Source organism: Trichoderma evansii, assembly GCF_050947405.1.
Source record: "Trichoderma evansii strain SZMC 28006 chromosome Unknown GGI43scaffold_7, whole genome shotgun sequence".
Lineage (NCBI taxonomy): Eukaryota > Fungi > Ascomycota > Sordariomycetes > Hypocreales > Hypocreaceae > Trichoderma > Trichoderma evansii.
Genome location: NW_028145199.1, coordinates 993,083 through 1,009,101, shown reverse-complemented (window position 1 = coordinate 1,009,101; position 16,019 = coordinate 993,083). Strand labels below are relative to the sequence as shown.

General features: G+C 49.7%; 4 protein-coding genes across 4 annotated transcripts; 2 read left to right on the top strand and 2 right to left on the bottom strand.

Moving 5' to 3' along the window:
- The first annotated feature begins 2,490 nt into the window (after window positions 1-2,490).
- On the top strand, window positions 2,491-6,545 carry GGI43DRAFT_350192 (uncharacterized protein). The gene is made up of 2 exons (XM_083202251.1): window positions 2,491-2,913; window positions 3,056-6,545. Exons 1-2 carry the CDS (start codon window positions 2,658-2,660, stop codon window positions 6,526-6,528), a joined length of 3,729 nt encoding a protein of 1,242 aa, XP_083061770.1. The 5' UTR covers window positions 2,491-2,657; the 3' UTR covers window positions 6,529-6,545.
- An 838-nt stretch (window positions 6,546-7,383) lies between these two features.
- On the bottom strand, window positions 7,384-7,725 carry GGI43DRAFT_382900 (LYR motif-containing protein; the record flags this gene model as incomplete). Its single annotated transcript, XM_083203303.1, has 1 exon — window positions 7,384-7,725. The coding sequence occupies one exon, from the start codon at window positions 7,723-7,725 to the stop codon at window positions 7,384-7,386; it is 342 nt and encodes a 113-aa protein (XP_083061769.1).
- A 212-nt stretch (window positions 7,726-7,937) lies between these two features.
- GGI43DRAFT_402601 (uncharacterized protein) lies at window positions 7,938-9,611 on the top strand. Its single transcript, XM_083205705.1, has one exon. It carries the CDS (start codon window positions 8,191-8,193, stop codon window positions 9,532-9,534), a length of 1,344 nt encoding a protein of 447 aa, XP_083061768.1. The 5' UTR covers window positions 7,938-8,190; the 3' UTR covers window positions 9,535-9,611.
- Window positions 9,612-12,251: 2,640 nt separating this feature from the next.
- Window positions 12,252-15,945, bottom strand: GGI43DRAFT_402597 (ankyrin repeat domain-containing protein). Its single transcript, XM_083205704.1, has 3 exons — window positions 15,490-15,945; window positions 15,224-15,435; window positions 12,252-15,156 (listed from the first exon to the last, which is right to left on the bottom strand). The coding sequence occupies exons 1-3, from the start codon at window positions 15,628-15,630 to the stop codon at window positions 12,297-12,299; spliced, it is 3,213 nt and encodes a 1,070-aa protein (XP_083061767.1). The 5' UTR covers window positions 15,631-15,945; the 3' UTR covers window positions 12,252-12,296.
- Between the last annotated feature and the right edge of the window lie 74 nt (window positions 15,946-16,019).

Sequence of the window (16,019 nt, the reverse complement as noted above, 5' to 3'; positions counted from 1 at the left end):
CACATCAATATACAATTAATTTCCGAGGTACAGGCCTGTTATTAGGAATATACTAGGGACATGTACATGGTATAATTTGTGATGTATTGTTTGACTGATATTCTCCCTACCCTGTGACAGCAATAACACTCTAAACTTGGCTTGTATTATGAGTAAGTAGACTGTTATTTTAATGTCAGCGTGTATACTGTAATTATTTACTGCTTATGTCAACCCCAAGTTTAGATAAATCGTACCCTCGGCCTCTAATATTACAAATATCTCGGACGTGCCCGCCCTGACTTACTGCCAGTAGTAAGCTCAGCAAGAGGCGGGGCTGGCGCGCCATAAAGCTGAATATGGGCATGGCATGATACTAATCCTAAAAGTCAGATTAGTAGCCGCCGAGTGCCGAATCGTCAGTGCTCTGCTGACCTCCACCATCGATCGATCAAGTCGAGCGCTACCACCACCAGAGGCCCAGAACGGAGACTCACCTGTAGAGATTTAACAATGACACTCTGCAGGTCAGTAATGCGAACTGCCTGCAAGGAGCAAAGGCTGACAGCACCTCAGTATCAGATTCCAAACAGAGGTGTGCAGCTATTGTCAGTGCTCAATTTCTAGTCATATTGCCAAGTATTTCACAGAATCACCGACGGCGTTACTATGCTGTTATGGGAGGGTCTTAAGCGTTTGCGCCCACTAATCACCAACAGCGCAAGGCTATGGAAAATTTTCTTGTGTGAACAGTTAGTCAGTGCGGATAGGGCGTATAAGAAAAAGCAATAACTACCAGGTAGGTACTATCATGAGCAAAAGAGAGAGCCGAGGAAGTGGCCATGTGGAGTAATATCGATTGTTTTCTCGGTCACACAAGTTTTTTCACTTCTTCATTGTTACTCGACGATCCAGAGTCTGGGGTGGTGAGAGAGCCGATCTATTCTAAGAGATGGATCCTCCGCTGTAGCTCTCATTGGCGGCTATATTAAGAACACGCGTGGTTGAAATGGCTGCCGGCGCTTAGTAGCGCATTGCTGCTTCTGGCCAACCGGAGGCTGTTCTGGGCAATAAACTCGCATCGAAAGCAGAGGAGAAAAAAAAGCGCGATCCACGCAGGGGGCGGGTCGCATGTTTTAGCAGCAGGTACCGAGTACTTGGCCAGATGGCCAGAGATGCGACCGACAGCTGATTGAATTGTTTTCGACGAACTGCTCGACAGCCTTGATCATTATCAGGGCACGTCACATGTTTTGTAACACAACCTGACACGCGGTGCATGCCTCCGGCTCCTTCTTCTAGATTTGTTCTTTCGGCCGAATGATGGGCGCACAGTCGAGGTAGGAATACTGTAAAGGTTTCATCCCTTAAATCCTCAATCTACCTGTAACCAACAGTCGGATGCGATGCAGACAGGCATGTCTGATAAGGAAAGGGAGCGTTTGCACATCGGTTCTTGTAAAAGACGTGACCCACTTTGCTGTCACATTGCATTGCACTACTCCAGACCTGGCATCTCCCGGAATATTTTCTATTTTTTCCTCTTGCTCTTTGTTTTTGGTAATTCGTATGTGCATACCACCTTGCAGTAATAGCATTAGCCGGGCACTCAGGATACGACAATCTTTGAAAACTCTTCTGAGAGCTGCTGCTACTCCTTTTGGCCTTTTTAAATGTCTTGGGAGGCATAATAGTGCTTAAAGAATTATCCCTAGGTAGGTAGAGATCCATGGCTGCCTAGGTGCTAGATACCTGCTAGGTAGTAGTGTTAATCCTCCGTGTAGTTCATAGTGCCTACAAACAAAGTCCCAGGTACAAGGGATTGCTTGCAGGCGCCACAAAAGCGCCACAAAAGCGCTTTAGATACCCTCGCTTTCTGGTCGCCTCGTCTTAGCACGGCTTAGCGCACGCCGCTCAGACAGGGATCCTCTACCAAGGCTCGCACTTTCGGCCAAGCAGGTCTCGCCATCACCATCAACGGCCCGCCTCTTCAGCATCGCATTTTTCCCCTCCATGCGCGCCTCTTGATAGTAGCTTATGCCTAGCGGCTCGAGCAGGTACGAAGTACATACATACGGGCGGTGCTCGATAACGCCTCGGCCGCGCGACAAACATGTACCTGTACCCCCTGGCATGGCTTGCTCCCGCTTCGGGATGCCGTGCGACTCGCCATGCCTGATGGCCTGGAATCCTCTCGCGCAATTCCTCCCCTCCCACCTGTCTATACCGAGTACAGGGAGCCGTTTGTGTCTGTATGGTGGCAGCCAGCCTCCTTGTCTCGCTAGTTCAGCGGCTTTTCCCCTCCTCTGCGTGTCTCGCCAATCCGAGGGCTCGAGCTGTTGACCGGCCTCTGTCCGTCGCCTGAAGTCGATGCTCTGGGTGGACCCCGAGCATGGGCAGACAAACCTCCAAAATAGCAGCAGAGCATCGAAACACAGACCTCATCTGGCATACCGCCTCCTGGCTAACTAACGCAACTGACAGGGCGTGGAGAGCGCTTCCACCGATAGTTCTGACATCAGGCCTGATTTGGGGGTCCATCGCCAGATCCAACCTTCCACCTGCCGTCCAGGTTGCACCCCTCGGCTGTCTCAGACTTTCTCTGCAAGCCCCTAGTTCCAGGGCCGCCACCAACGTTGGCGAACACGGGCGGTTGGGCCCCGGAAGCTCGAGCCAATATGTCTTCCACCTCTCCCCGTGATTCTACGCGTCTTCGCCATGCACTTCATCCGCTCTCGACGACGTCCTTAGCGGGCTACGGCAACCAGCTCGTCTCGCCCATATCAGCTGTGTCCATGGCCTCATCTCATGTCCAGTCGATGCACACGCCAGCCAGCGCCATCATGCCATACAACCCTCAGGAATGGGTGGCATCGCCAGCGGCCATGCCGACGACAGAGCGACCTCTGACGTTTGTGGGAAGCGATGCTCAGGGTGGGGATTTCTTTCTTCTTCCTGTTCTTTTTATAGATTTTTTCTTAAATTTCCTTAAAGCTCTTCTTGGATCCTCATAGGTCTCCATCAAGTCTTGTGCATATGGGCGATAATAATATGCTGACTAGATTCGAAATGACAGCTTCTTTAGCAGGCCCCCCTCCGCCTCCGCCTTATAGTCCTCCAAGGAGGAATATACAGCAGCAGCCTCGACCTCTCACCATGGCATTCGACTACTCACCAGCGCAGATAGCTGCCGCTGCCCCTTCGAGGTTCTCTACCCTGCTGGGCCAGCGGCCCTCTCCTGAACCACCAGTTGCTGCTACGCGCCCATTTCCTCCGCCACCGGGTGCGAGTGGCAGGGGAAGTTCTCGAGAACGCCTTCTTGCACTGGCATCCTTGGGACGACGAAGAGATCCTGGGCCATCGCAATCTCCAGAGCCAGTTCACCCTGTATCTGCTTCCAGACGGACTGGCGGGCCTTCCATGTTCCATTCACCAGAACATGAACGAATTGTATCAGCTACTGCCATGAGCCCTGATACGTTCCCTCCCGCATCTCGTAGGGCTGCCTCCACAGGCGCCCTCGACACACCGACATCTGATCGCTCACGGTCTACTTCTCAGACAAGATGGGAGCCTGGTATGCCACTCCCTCCGCCTCCACCTGGACCACCGCCCTCGTCAAGCAGATCGCAAAGTGTACAAAGCATGGACAGAAATAATGTACCCATTATTTCTCCGCCAACTCGCAGACCACCACCGTCCGGCGTAGCATCCCTGGGGCCCGTGCCTCCAACACCGGCCGACTGGCTGGATAGCGACACGCCACCCACTACTCGGCCTCAGCCTCCAGCATCCCCAGGACACCTACAGCCCACTGCGCCTTTGCAGACTGGGGAGTCGTCACAATCAATGCAGCCACCACAATCCATTCATCCAGTAGCAGGGCGATCTCCCAATTTGACAATTGATACCGCTACCGCGAGCAATCCAAGCGAGCCCATCGAACCAGCCTTGAATTCTTCAGGTAGCGCAAGTGGTTTGAATCGTGCTAAAGCCGTGCGTCATGACAAGACAATCTTACAGAGAAGAACCGAGAGCCGCACTCGACACGAGTCCCGTGGATCCCTCGATAGTTCGCTGGACGCACGGCAGATTGCCGATATTGTTGTTCCCGCGACCATGAGCGGCCTGACTCGCAAACTGACCATTGGCAAGGCAACTCCTCGGAGCAGTGGGAAAGCCCCTATGGATCAACCCCTTACTGGAGAATCATCTGGACAGCATGACTCTCGGAATTCGACTCCTCGGGCACCTGATTCGGCCACATTACTACATCGTGAAGTAGCTACGCCCCCGTTTTCGCCAACGCCAGCCAAGACCTACCGGCAACAGAGCGGAAACCAAGCTGCGGTGCCAAAATCTCTACCTACTCCACCACCCCAGGCCAGGTCTAGCTCTGGATCATTAGTTGCTGAGGCATCACGCTTGGCTTCGTCTGTAACGGCATCACCATCAAAGGAAGCCATTGTGAGCCAGAGCGCGGCAGAGTTCGCAACTGCATCAATCGAGAGATTTCGATCGTTTGCCGTTAAAGAAGCTTCAGCCACAACAGACGCAGATCGAGTCCGTCTCTTTTCAGATTTCATAGTTGCTGAGTCCAGAATTCGGCGAGAGAGGTACTCATCAGCCATTGGAGCAATGGGATCCGAAATCTTCGACTTGAGCCGGGACCTGTTCCGCCCTATGAGCTCCACGAGACGAGAGTCGGTGAACTCTCCATCTGTTGGCGATTGGACTCCAGACTCATCAGAACCAAATCGGTCTCATAGAGGCTCCGTTAGCTCCGTACATCCAGCTGAGGACTCGTCAAGCTCAGCTCCGGCATCTGGGAGCCTTCCGCCATCCCCCGGGATTAAGCAGCCTCTTAACTGGGGCGGTGCTGCAAACTATATGCCATCATTGTCTCCTATTCTCAGCATGAGCGTGAGCGACAACTATGAAAACGGAAGCTCGCGTGGAAGACCTCCTAGTCGATGGTGGGAGACGGATTCAAATAACGATCCAAACCGGGGTGGCTTTGAAAGATCTAAGCGCGAATCCAAATATATGGGCGTTCTCCCCAAGGACCAGTGGATCGAAGAGGAGCAGACGACACCACATTATTCGTCCATAGGCGAGCAAAGCTCTATGTCGGAATATCCTCCGGAGAAGACTGGCTGGCATGACGAGGGAGAGGCAGTGTGGACTCCTCAACCATCAAATACCTCTGTGGCGTCCACTCCTTCTACAGCAACAAATAGACAGAGACTTTTAGACGTGTCCAGACTGGTCACCATGCCGCCTCCCTACCCAAGACACCACCCTGCAGTAAATAACAATCATCCCAAGCTAACATCGATCCGTGTTTCCGTACGGTCTTTGAGCGAGCTGGGTGAGATTGAAGGGTCAAAAGAGCGATTTGCCTCCAGCAGCCATCGACGCAGAGAAGAGGCTTCCAAAGCGGCAGGAGAGCGCCGTGGAGCTTTGAGGTCTAACTTGCAGAAAGAAATCAACTCGGGAAACTTGGGATATGCTGATGCCGCAGCTATTGAGTCTGACTTCAATGAACAAGAGAAGGATAAAAAGAAAGAGGTGGAAAAGATTGAATATGAACATTTCCAGAATCAAGTGGTTTTGCCGCTGAATGATATTCTTACGGAGCGAATCTCTCGAGCAACAGAGCTATTTGATGACTTGGCCCGACATCTATTCGACAGCAGCGAAATCGATGCCGACATGCCGCAGGAAGAAGGCGATGATAAACCGGAGCTGTTGGAGAAGATGACGCTCCTCAAGTGGATATTTGAGCAACGCGAGTCTCTGCATCGAGCCATTTACGACTTGCTATCAGACCGCAATGCTCGTTATCGCGACGTTGTATTGACGCCGTATCGGCTTTCCAAGAATACGGAGAAACTCAAATCGGCCGAGGCATTTTTCAAAGAGGACGCAGACAAGCGGGAATACGCATTCGCAAATGAGGTACTAGACCGAGCGCGCGAATTTCGGTCCGTGATGGATGAGGCAGTTGCACGCGGCATCGAGCTGCAGCTTTCCGCGTTTTGGGATATTGCCCCACCGCTTTGTGGGCTTTTGGAAACTATCCCATTAGATCTGGAGGGATTTTGCGTCCATATTCCAGCGTTGGAATACGAAGAGAACCCGGCATATTATGATCACCCGCTCCAATACTTGTACAGCTTGTTGCTTCATGCCGAGAAGAGTACATATCAGTTCATTGAAGCGCACACAAACCAGCTATGTCTTCTTCACGAGGTCAAAGAGGCAGTGGTCAACGCAAAGGCTCGAGTGCTTGCTACGCAACTCACTGAAGTAGACGGCACGCCTATCCAGCCTGAAGATCGACAGCTACGAGCCAAGCAGATGCGAGAGATAGAAAACCGGCGGTTGACAGAGGATCTCAAGGAAAAAGTGCGAGTTGTACAGGACCAGTGGAACAGCTCACTGGGAACAGCCATGACGGCAGTGAAGGAGCGAACCGGCGAATGGCTGCTGCAGACGGGAGGATGGGACGAGTCACTGGAAGACAATGGGGTTGGAGTGGTGTAAGCGTGCGTTGATACTGGTGGCTTTCTTTATTTCTTTATTTCTTTCTTCTTTTCTTACTACTTTTTTTTTTACGACAATGATGACGCGAGGAGATATAAAAGATGGATTTTGATGACATCTGGCAATTGGCAAGCGAACAGTTGGAATTGGCATACGTATATATACATACATATATATATTTGCCTGACTTTTGATACCCCATCGAGGCAATTTATACCTGGCCTGGAGCTTTGGCATTTTTCGGATATTTCATTGTATATATATATTTATACACTAGTTGAACATGTATAGCCAAAAATGGCGCACATTACATATATAACATGAGCGCATATGATATATGGCTTTTCCTCCCAATACTTTCTTCATCTTGGATGTATGGTTGATTAATAAGCGGTTGTTCGGGCTGCTGCTTGTCCAGAGGACTGTGTAGCAAAAGGGCTGTACATGTAAAATCTTCCGTCTCTTGTGTGTCTTGGTGGTCCTCCCTGGTATGTATATATATATGTTGCCGCTGTCGCGCAGTCGAAGTGAATAGACTTTGCCTCTCCAGTCCGTGGGTATATAAAATTCCCCGTTGAACGCCCCGTTTCAATAAAGCGCCGTGATGCCGAGAGCTCCGAGAAAGCAATCGAAGAAAGAAAAAAAGAGGGTGAAGGGTGTACGACATGACCATTCTCGAAGGGTTCCATGCCGTCCCTTGCCGTGCCGTGGTAGGTCACACGACAGGCGCCTCCCTTGAAAACATGTACAAGAAATTATTCCAGGAAAAAGAAACAAAAAAAGAGGCCGAATCGTAGAAGAAGACGAAAAGAATGGTATATCCTCCACTCTCTCAATTTTCGCATTTGCTCAGAATCACTTCTCCTCCTTCTTGGCTGCAGGAAGATCCATTCCGACCCTCCGGGCCGTCAGACGAATGCGCTCGTCCTGCGACATCTCCATGCCGGGGTTATATCGCTCGACGAGGGCGACGTACATGCGCTGGGCGCGCAGATAGGCGACGGCCTGGTTGGCGAGGTGGGCTTGGTGATCCGCATCGTGTGGTGACGAGGCTGAAGAAGCGGATGACTTCTCGGCGAAGGAGGAGCGGATGCGGTTGTGGATGGGAGTTCGTGGAGAGGCGAGGATGGGGCGGGGCGGCAGTTCGCGGAGGAGAGAGCGATAGAGAGAGCGCAGGTTGGCGGGTGAGGAGGCCATTGTGAAGTTTCTTTTTTTTGTTGTGATTGTGTATTATTATTGGTGGGACGAGAAAGGGATCGGCTGAGGCGAAAGACGTTGAAGCTTGGCTCGCTAGTTGCTTGCGGGTGTTGTTGGAGTTGCTCTATAATTTTCTCCCGCGTCTCTCTCTGCTCGGAAAATTTGGCTGGCCGGAGCACCGACACGGAAGACCCAGCCCCGCCATGGAATGCGCGGGACGTCGGGGGCGGTGATGGCGGGGTAGCAGCAGCGCCTTAGCGACGGACCGAATGATGTGATTGACGGCGGATGCTTTGCAGGGGACGCTGTCTTTATTTTTGGCGGCTCTCTCTCTCTATTTGCCTATTTGAAGGATTGTTCAATCGAGATTCCAGTTGACAGTCTTGTAGCGCCCGCACTTGTTCCATTACACACGATTGTATAAGACATAAGCGCTTCCTTAGTCCTTATAGCCCTGGATCTCGAATGTCGACATCCCACTATTCTTCCTCTTCATCTCCACATAAACTCAACCGATCGACACCTTATACTCCTAGGCGACGTCTATTTCTCTTCTTAGCTCTGTCCGTTATCGTCCTCCTCTCCTCGCTCCTCCTCCCCATCGCAGGTGTCACGACGGCTTCTCTATCCTTCTCTTCGATCCCCCGCCTCGTCCACAAAGCCGGACATTTCTCCCTCTCCTCGATCCTCCGTCCAAATCGCTTCTCTTTTTCACACTCTGCAACCGTAGCGATGAGTTCACCCGCATTTGAAAAGGAGCTTCAGATTGCTCAGCTCGCCGTCCAGCGTGCTTCCATCCTCACAAAGCGAGTCTTCCACGAAAAGGCAAAGGGGACCGTCGACAAGAATGACAAATCACCGGTCACGATTGGCGATTTTGGAGCGCAGGCGCTCATCATTGCGGCTCTACAGCACAACTTCCCGAACGATGCCATTGTCGCTGAGGAAGAATCTGCGAAGCTGAAGGAGGATGCCAATTTGAAGACTACCATCTGGGATTTGGTCAAGGACACGAAGCTGGACGATCCTGCTGCCGAAGCTCTGCTTGGCGGACCTATCAAGGATGCCGATGTGATGGTTGAGCTTATCGACAAGGGAAACAGCCCTGGCGGCTCTCAGGGCCGTATCTGGGCCATTGACCCTATCGACGGAACAAAGGGCTTTCTCCGTGGAGGCCAATACGCTGTGTGCCTTGCCCTCATGATTGATGGTGACGTCAAGGTCGGCGCTCTGGGATGCCCAAACCTCCCAATCGACGACGCTGCTCGTCTCACCACCGACATCGGCGCAAACCAGACCGACGAAGGCCATGGCGTGCTCTTCTCCGCCGTCCAAGGCCACGGCGCCAAGAGCCGCGCGCTCGCGACTGTGAACCTCGACGCTGAGGCCGGCAAGTCCATCTCCATGCGCGCCATTGACGACCTGACAAAGGCCAACTTCTGCGAGAGTGTGGAAGCCGGACACTCCTCCCACGGCGACCAGGCCGCCATCTCACAGAAGCTGGGCATCACTGAGCCAAGCGTCCGCATGGACAGCCAGGCCAAGTACGGCTCTATCGCTCGCGGTGCTGGAGACATTTACTTGCGCCTCCCTGTGAGCGCTACATACCAAGAGAAGATCTGGGACCACGCTGCTGGTGATCTCATTGTCAGGGAAGCAGGCGGACAAGTCACAGATATTCACGGCAAAAGACTAGACTTTAGCATTGGACGGACACTCGCAAACAACAAGGGTGTGGTGGCAGCGCCTGCGAATGTTCATGGCAAAGTCCTGGAAGTTGTGCAGGAAGTTTTGAGTGCCAAGCTGTAAGAGGACATGTAATAAAAATGAGGGAAATATGAGCAAAAAGTAGATAAGTTTTCATAAACGGTTGCATAGATACATATCTGCATGTTAATTTTGGATTGTCGTTGATATATACATGTAAGATGTATAAATATGTCTAAACACCTCGCCAAAAAGGCCCTGATGATGATACAAGTCTCCGTTAAAAACACCCTTGTCCAAAGCCAACTTACTGTACACTTTTCTTTCCAACGCTCTTTTTTCCTTTTATTTATTTATTCTTTCTCCTCCCTCTCATCTCATCTCATTTATTTAATCTTCTTCTGCTTCAGCTTAATCGTCTCATCGTTAATAAACACTCCCTTGCCCTTGTACGGCTCCGGCTTCCTCCAATTCCTCACCACGCCCGCAAAGCTCATGAGCACCTCCCGATCGGGGCCCTCGAGCAAAATGCGCGTCAGCGACGGCGTCGTCACCGTGACGCCCTTGGGGATGCCCACCTCGACGGGGTGGGTGAAGCCGAGCTTGAGGCAGAGGAACTTTTGGCCGGGGTACTGCTCCTTGGCGCCGCGCTGCTCGACGCTGGCACGGTAACCGACGCCGACGAGGCGGATGATGGCTGTGTGGCCTTCGGAGACGCCGGTGATGTGGTTGCTGAGGTAGGACCATGATGTTCCTGGAAAATCAAACGATTTCGTAAGCTAAATGTCAAGAGGTACTCTGGCATTTGCCCAAGAGAACTGGCAACTGCAACAGTAAAGATTGTAGTGAAAAAACATACCCCACATGGCTTTCTGTTCCTTCGCATTCGGGTCTCGCACGCTCAATGTCGCAGTCTTCTCTTCGGCATTCTGTACCAGGTCCACAAACTCAGGCACATCCATATCCAATGTTCCTAATCGTCACCACTTATCAGTCCAGACGTCCACATAGCCAAATAAGTTGCCTTTCAGCCAAATCCAAATGCAATCAAGCAAGAAAAAAACCCACCCAGAGGTCCCTTGACTGTAATCTTCTTCTTAACAACTGCCTTATACGATGTCGTCGACCGGAACGCCTTTGGCTCTCCCATGACAACCTCCACGCCCGGCGGGATCGAAAGCGGCGTAATGCCCAGTTTTGACGGTCGGCCTTGCGTCGTTGAGAACTGTCGTCGCGCAGAAGCGAATCTGCTGGGGGAAGCAATCGTCGTCGTCGAGGCTGGTAGTATTGAGGGGAGAGAGGATGGCGAGGTTGCGGCCGTGGAAAAGGCCTTGCTCAGGGCCATGCCCCGGCCGGGAGCTAGAATTGAGGCCATTGGGATGGTTTTGGGGGAAGTTGAGCCGGGGATCGGTCAACTGGTGAGGTTTGTCGCAATCAAGACTCGAGTGTAGTGGTGCAATGGGTTGGTTGATGCTAGAGCTTCGTTCGAACTTTTTGCTGAGTCATCATATGTGTCAACAGCATATGCGCACTGTACTCGATGCAGTCGATATCAACTTGTAAGCTTAAGTATTCTTTTATTCTTTTCTTAGATGGCTATTATGTTTAAAAATTATATTGGATCTTTCTATTACCATTATGTTATTGCGATTGGTAGCATGGAAGTTTTTCACGTTGTCTGGTAACTCGTTGTGAGCCTCAAATAGGCGCCTCGAGCATCGCCTGTGTTGGCGTTAAAGGAATATAAATCGCTTAAATAAGAAAGTCATCTTCTTTTTGGGACATCTTTTTGTATGCAGTAAAATTTAGACCGATTTATTACAAAGCCGTTGTAATATATTGCTTTCATTGTGCTTGAGCTTTCAAGGTCTAAGTTGAAGCGATACGATGTTGGACTAGAGACCCTGATGATATATCTTGAAAAATAGCGAATCGAGAGCAGCAATTCAACTTTTGTACTAAATGCATGAATAAAGTAATCTTTATAATCCTTAGAGAGTTTCTCCTGGTGTCTACCATAATGTAAGGTGACTCTCCTGAGCGTAGCCAAATTCTCCTGGCATCCTTCCGTCATCCCATTTCTCTCACAGCTTCATTTCTCTTTGCCTCTTTGCCAAATTCAACTGCACTTCCTAACCTCAGTTTCAGATAGCAGGCTGCAGAGCTCTCCTTGATAGCTCTTAAATAGTAGGAGGATCGTCCCTCAAAACAAATTGGTGAATAGCGTACCCGAGTCTGTGTCGAAGTCTTGTCTACCCAGATCCAGTCCTTTGACATATTTTTGGAGATCTTCATCGCTTCCCACAAGATCCAGAAACCACAGCATCTCTAGTATGTCTCTCGCGGTCAACAATTCAGGGCGGTAGAGCATGGTTCGAAGCATATGAGTAGCAACTTTTGCTATGCTTGCTGCTCCCGCAGCGTTTGCAAAAGAAGAACCTGGCTTCCATCTCAGATTTCCTGGAGCTTCCTTCAAGCAGTCTGGTCGTCTCTCCAGTTCTTGTTCCTCCGGCATTATGTCGCTTTTACTTAGATATGTAGAGCTATAGTAGTTCCTGTGAATGAGGTTAATGTGAGTCTGGCTGGTTGTACTTATGAAGCGTGAATAATTTCTTGCTTACAGGCGAGACGTCTTTTTCAAAGGCAGATGTTTTGTGCTAGAGGGCACTTTTGATGAAGCTGATGAAGTTGCGTGTGGAAGTTTGAAGGAAGAGAAAGAGAGAAACAAGGAATTCGGAGAAGACCGCAATAAAAGAGCTGCCAACACACCGCCTGTTAATAAGTTCTGCCAGCCATGGAACTGATGGTGGCCTTTACTCTTCTTTAAAACTTAATAAAATTTCTCTTCTATCTTTCTTGCCTATCTAAGCTTCTAATTCTTTTTGCCTTTCCACAAATTTCTTTCTTTCCACCTCCCAAAATTTCTTATATCTCTCTACAGCTCTCTTGCCATCCTCTTTTTCAACCTTAGCAAGCCATTTTTTGTCTAGTTCATCTTGCCGGTGACAATCTGGCGTCGCCCCCTTATCAAGCAACATCTTGACAATATTCCAAAACCCCCTAACAACAGCAGCATTCAATGCATTGTTATACCTCCCTCCTAGTACGTTAACGTCAGCGCCATGGCTGAGTAGAACGTTGACCGTTTCTTCTAGGTCGCAAAACACTGCCGCCTGTAGAGCTGTGCCATACCGTCCGCTTTGAGCGTTTACATCAAGCTGTGGGCATAGTTCGAAAAGAAGGGCCGCTGCTTCTTGGGGAGGATACTTGTTGGAATCGTAAACTGGATTGGCACATAAGTGATGTAACGGCGAGCCAAATCCAAAGGTAGGGATCACAAGGTTGACATCGGCTCCATGTTCGATGAGGAACCGGATCCTACTGGGCTTTATGCTGTTATCCGCATATGATTTTCGCAGTACGGCATGAAGCGGCGTGCCACGGTTATTATCTAACTCGTTAATGTCGGCACCCAAATCCAGAAGCCGCTTCAACACGGCATTGTCTTGAATGCCATCTGATATGGCGGCTATGTGTAAAAGCGGGACGTAGGTGAAGCCGGTAAGACGAATGTCGGCGCCGTGATCGAGCAGCATATGAAGCATTTCATCATTACTGCGCTCAGCCCAGCAGGCAGTTTGGATGATCACCCCAGCATTGCGACCCCCTGCGTTTACATCCGCACCGCGGTCGAGAAGCAAGCGCGCTATTTCGTTATAACCCCAGCTGCAGGCAGCTTTTAGTGCAGTTCCGCTATTCGCAAATTCCATGTCTATTTCTGCACCGTGATCAAGCAGGAAGCGGACAAGCCTCATATTTCCAACTGTAGATGCAGCTTGTAGTGCGGATCCAAATACATTGCTGCCTGTCTGATTGACATTGGCACCATGGTCAAGCAGCAGTTGTACCATTTCGATGTCCCCTTCATACCCATCCCTGGGCCTTGTAAAAGAAGCAGCAATTATTGCATGTACATACCCATGTACATATCCTTCGCCTCCGGGATTGACAATAGCCCCCCAATCTAAGAGTAGCCGTACGATATCAGCATGTCCCACATGGCATGCGACTTGTAAAGCGGTATCATACGGCCCCCCTTTGGCATTGATGTCTGCGCCGTTTTGAAGGAGAAGTTCTACCAGAGAATACCAAGAGATGCGGTCCTTGCCTTTCGACGCACATGCGTTTTTCAACGCACTGTCTTGCTCTCCTCCTGTCGCGTTGATATCAGCGCCGTGGGCCAGAAGGAGCTTCGCAACCCTGATAGCAGCTTTCTCATCTCTGCCAGCATAGGAATAGCAGGCAGCCTGCAAGGCTGTTCCGTGCATCCCTCCTTTGATCTTAGGATCTGCGCCCAGATTTAACAAGTACTCGATTCGTGATTCGTCCATGTCGAAGGCCGCACACACCATGTGAAGCGGGGTGCCATACCGTCCGTCAAGGGTATTAATATCCGCCCCTCTGCTGAGCAACAGCTCAAATATTTTCCAGTTCCCTTCTGAAGCTGCCTTACAGAGCGCCCCTTCCAGCCTAATACCAGGGGTGTTATCGAGCAACAACCGTAAGCATTCCAAGGCTAGAGGCGAATCTCCAGGTGACCCGGCTACAGCTTTGAGAGCATATTTGGAGGCCTTAGCCTTGCTGAGAGCAAGATATTCCACCATTTCGAGATCGCCTTTCCTTGCTACAAGATCCAGAGCCTTGCTGTAAATCATGGGAGGGTATTTCTCCCCATAGTAGATTGGCATGAATTCTTGCACGAAGTGCAGATTGCCGCCCGCCGCGAGCTCTACGATGGCATTTATAAAAGTCGCATCCCCATCTCTGATGTCGAGGTTACACCTGCTAAGGAAAGTATAAACTGCCTCGTAATTGTCAGCTGAAATAGCAGTACAGTATCCAGCATCTAAATCGCTTTGGGTGATGTACTCGTGAGTATCGAGCCCTTCTGAGATTAGCATCTCAGTAACCTCGCATGCGTTCAAATAAGCAGTGTATATCAGTGGATTAAGCCACGCTTCGTCAAGGGAGAATGGACGATCAACAATCGAGTCTATCATGCTATAGAGGCTTCGGCTGCGGACATTGAGAGCAAGATTTGCGGCTTGAAAGATCTCAGGCGGCCAAGAAGAACGAGGGACGTTCTCCAATTGCATAACCCAGTTCTTGGCCGCATAAGATTTTAATTTTGAAGTATTTTCTTCATCTTGTTCTTCCACAATTGTAGAAATGGTTGAATTGTCTGAGGGGTTGCATTGCAGATGATATTCCAAACAAGTCTTCGTAATGTGTAGATGGGCATCATTCGCTGTGAATGAGAAGGCAGATACAGGGCTGTTGAGGATCCTGTTAGAGGTTAAATATTCCTTGATATAAAGGCTATCAAACTGAATGCAGTTATCCTTATCAACCAGTATTCCGGGGAAGTATTTCAAGATATCATTAGCAGAGAACGCCTCCGCTTCATCCAAATCCTGAGCCAGGTCTAGATGCAGAGTGAAGACTTCCGATAATAGACTAACGTCTAAAGAGTCGATTGAAAAAGCTACCCATTTCAGAGAGCTTATAATTTGAGGCCGTAATCTTTCGTCGGTGCTCAGCAGTATTTTATCATAAGTTGTGTCAATGTTTTGAGGGAGACCCCTAAGAGCTTCCAGTATGGATTTATCCGAACTGGTTTTTTTATCTTTAAGGATATTGAGCTGATCAATGGCAAATTGGAGCCTAATATAGTCAGAAATCGGTCTGCGATATAAACCGAGATATAAGGCTTTGAGCCGGAGTGACTTACATGCCATCAGCATTCTTAATCAGCTGCTCTTTTACTTCCGTCTTTACAGAATCATCCCAAAATTTATAGTCTTCCCCCGCGAGAGCTGATTCAATATATTGCCCAACGTCAATATTATTTTCGTGATGTTTAGTCTCATCTCCGGCAGCGGGCTCATTGCGAATTGAATCATCTCCAGGCTCGGACGCTGAAGATTTCTCTAAAGGATCCGACTGATGCAATGGTTAGATCATTTAAACAGCTGATGATGTTTTCCAATCACCTACTACAACAACCCAAGAGGCATCGTCACTTCCAAGCGACGCTTTAGATTCTGTCATTTCCTGATCCTCATGGCTGCGCGAATCTTGCTCAGCGTTGACACGAAGGTCTTCGAGCTTCTTTTCTAAGCCCTCATTTGAATCCATCGTGACATCTGTCTCGGTAATGCTCGGGATAAAGGTGAAGATGATGGTATTATCCGCAAAATTCGGGATCAATTGGACCAAATATAAGGCGACGACGTCAGTGTGGGTTGCTGCAGCCTAAAGTCAGCAAACGCCCGTAGGTGCAGGCATCAGCATGCTAGCAGTGGCCATACTATTAATACTAGTGTGTAGTAATCAAGAATATAACGACGGACTTGTAATAATGATACTTTCATCAATGCACGAATCACGAATCATGCAAAGTGAAAGAGATGTGGCTATAAGAGACTAGTTCATTCAAATCCCAAAGAAGTGGGTAGCATTAAGGAAGAAGGTATAGAAGCAGCTTGCACGCCAATCTGAGCCTTAAAACTACCAAAGACTAAGAT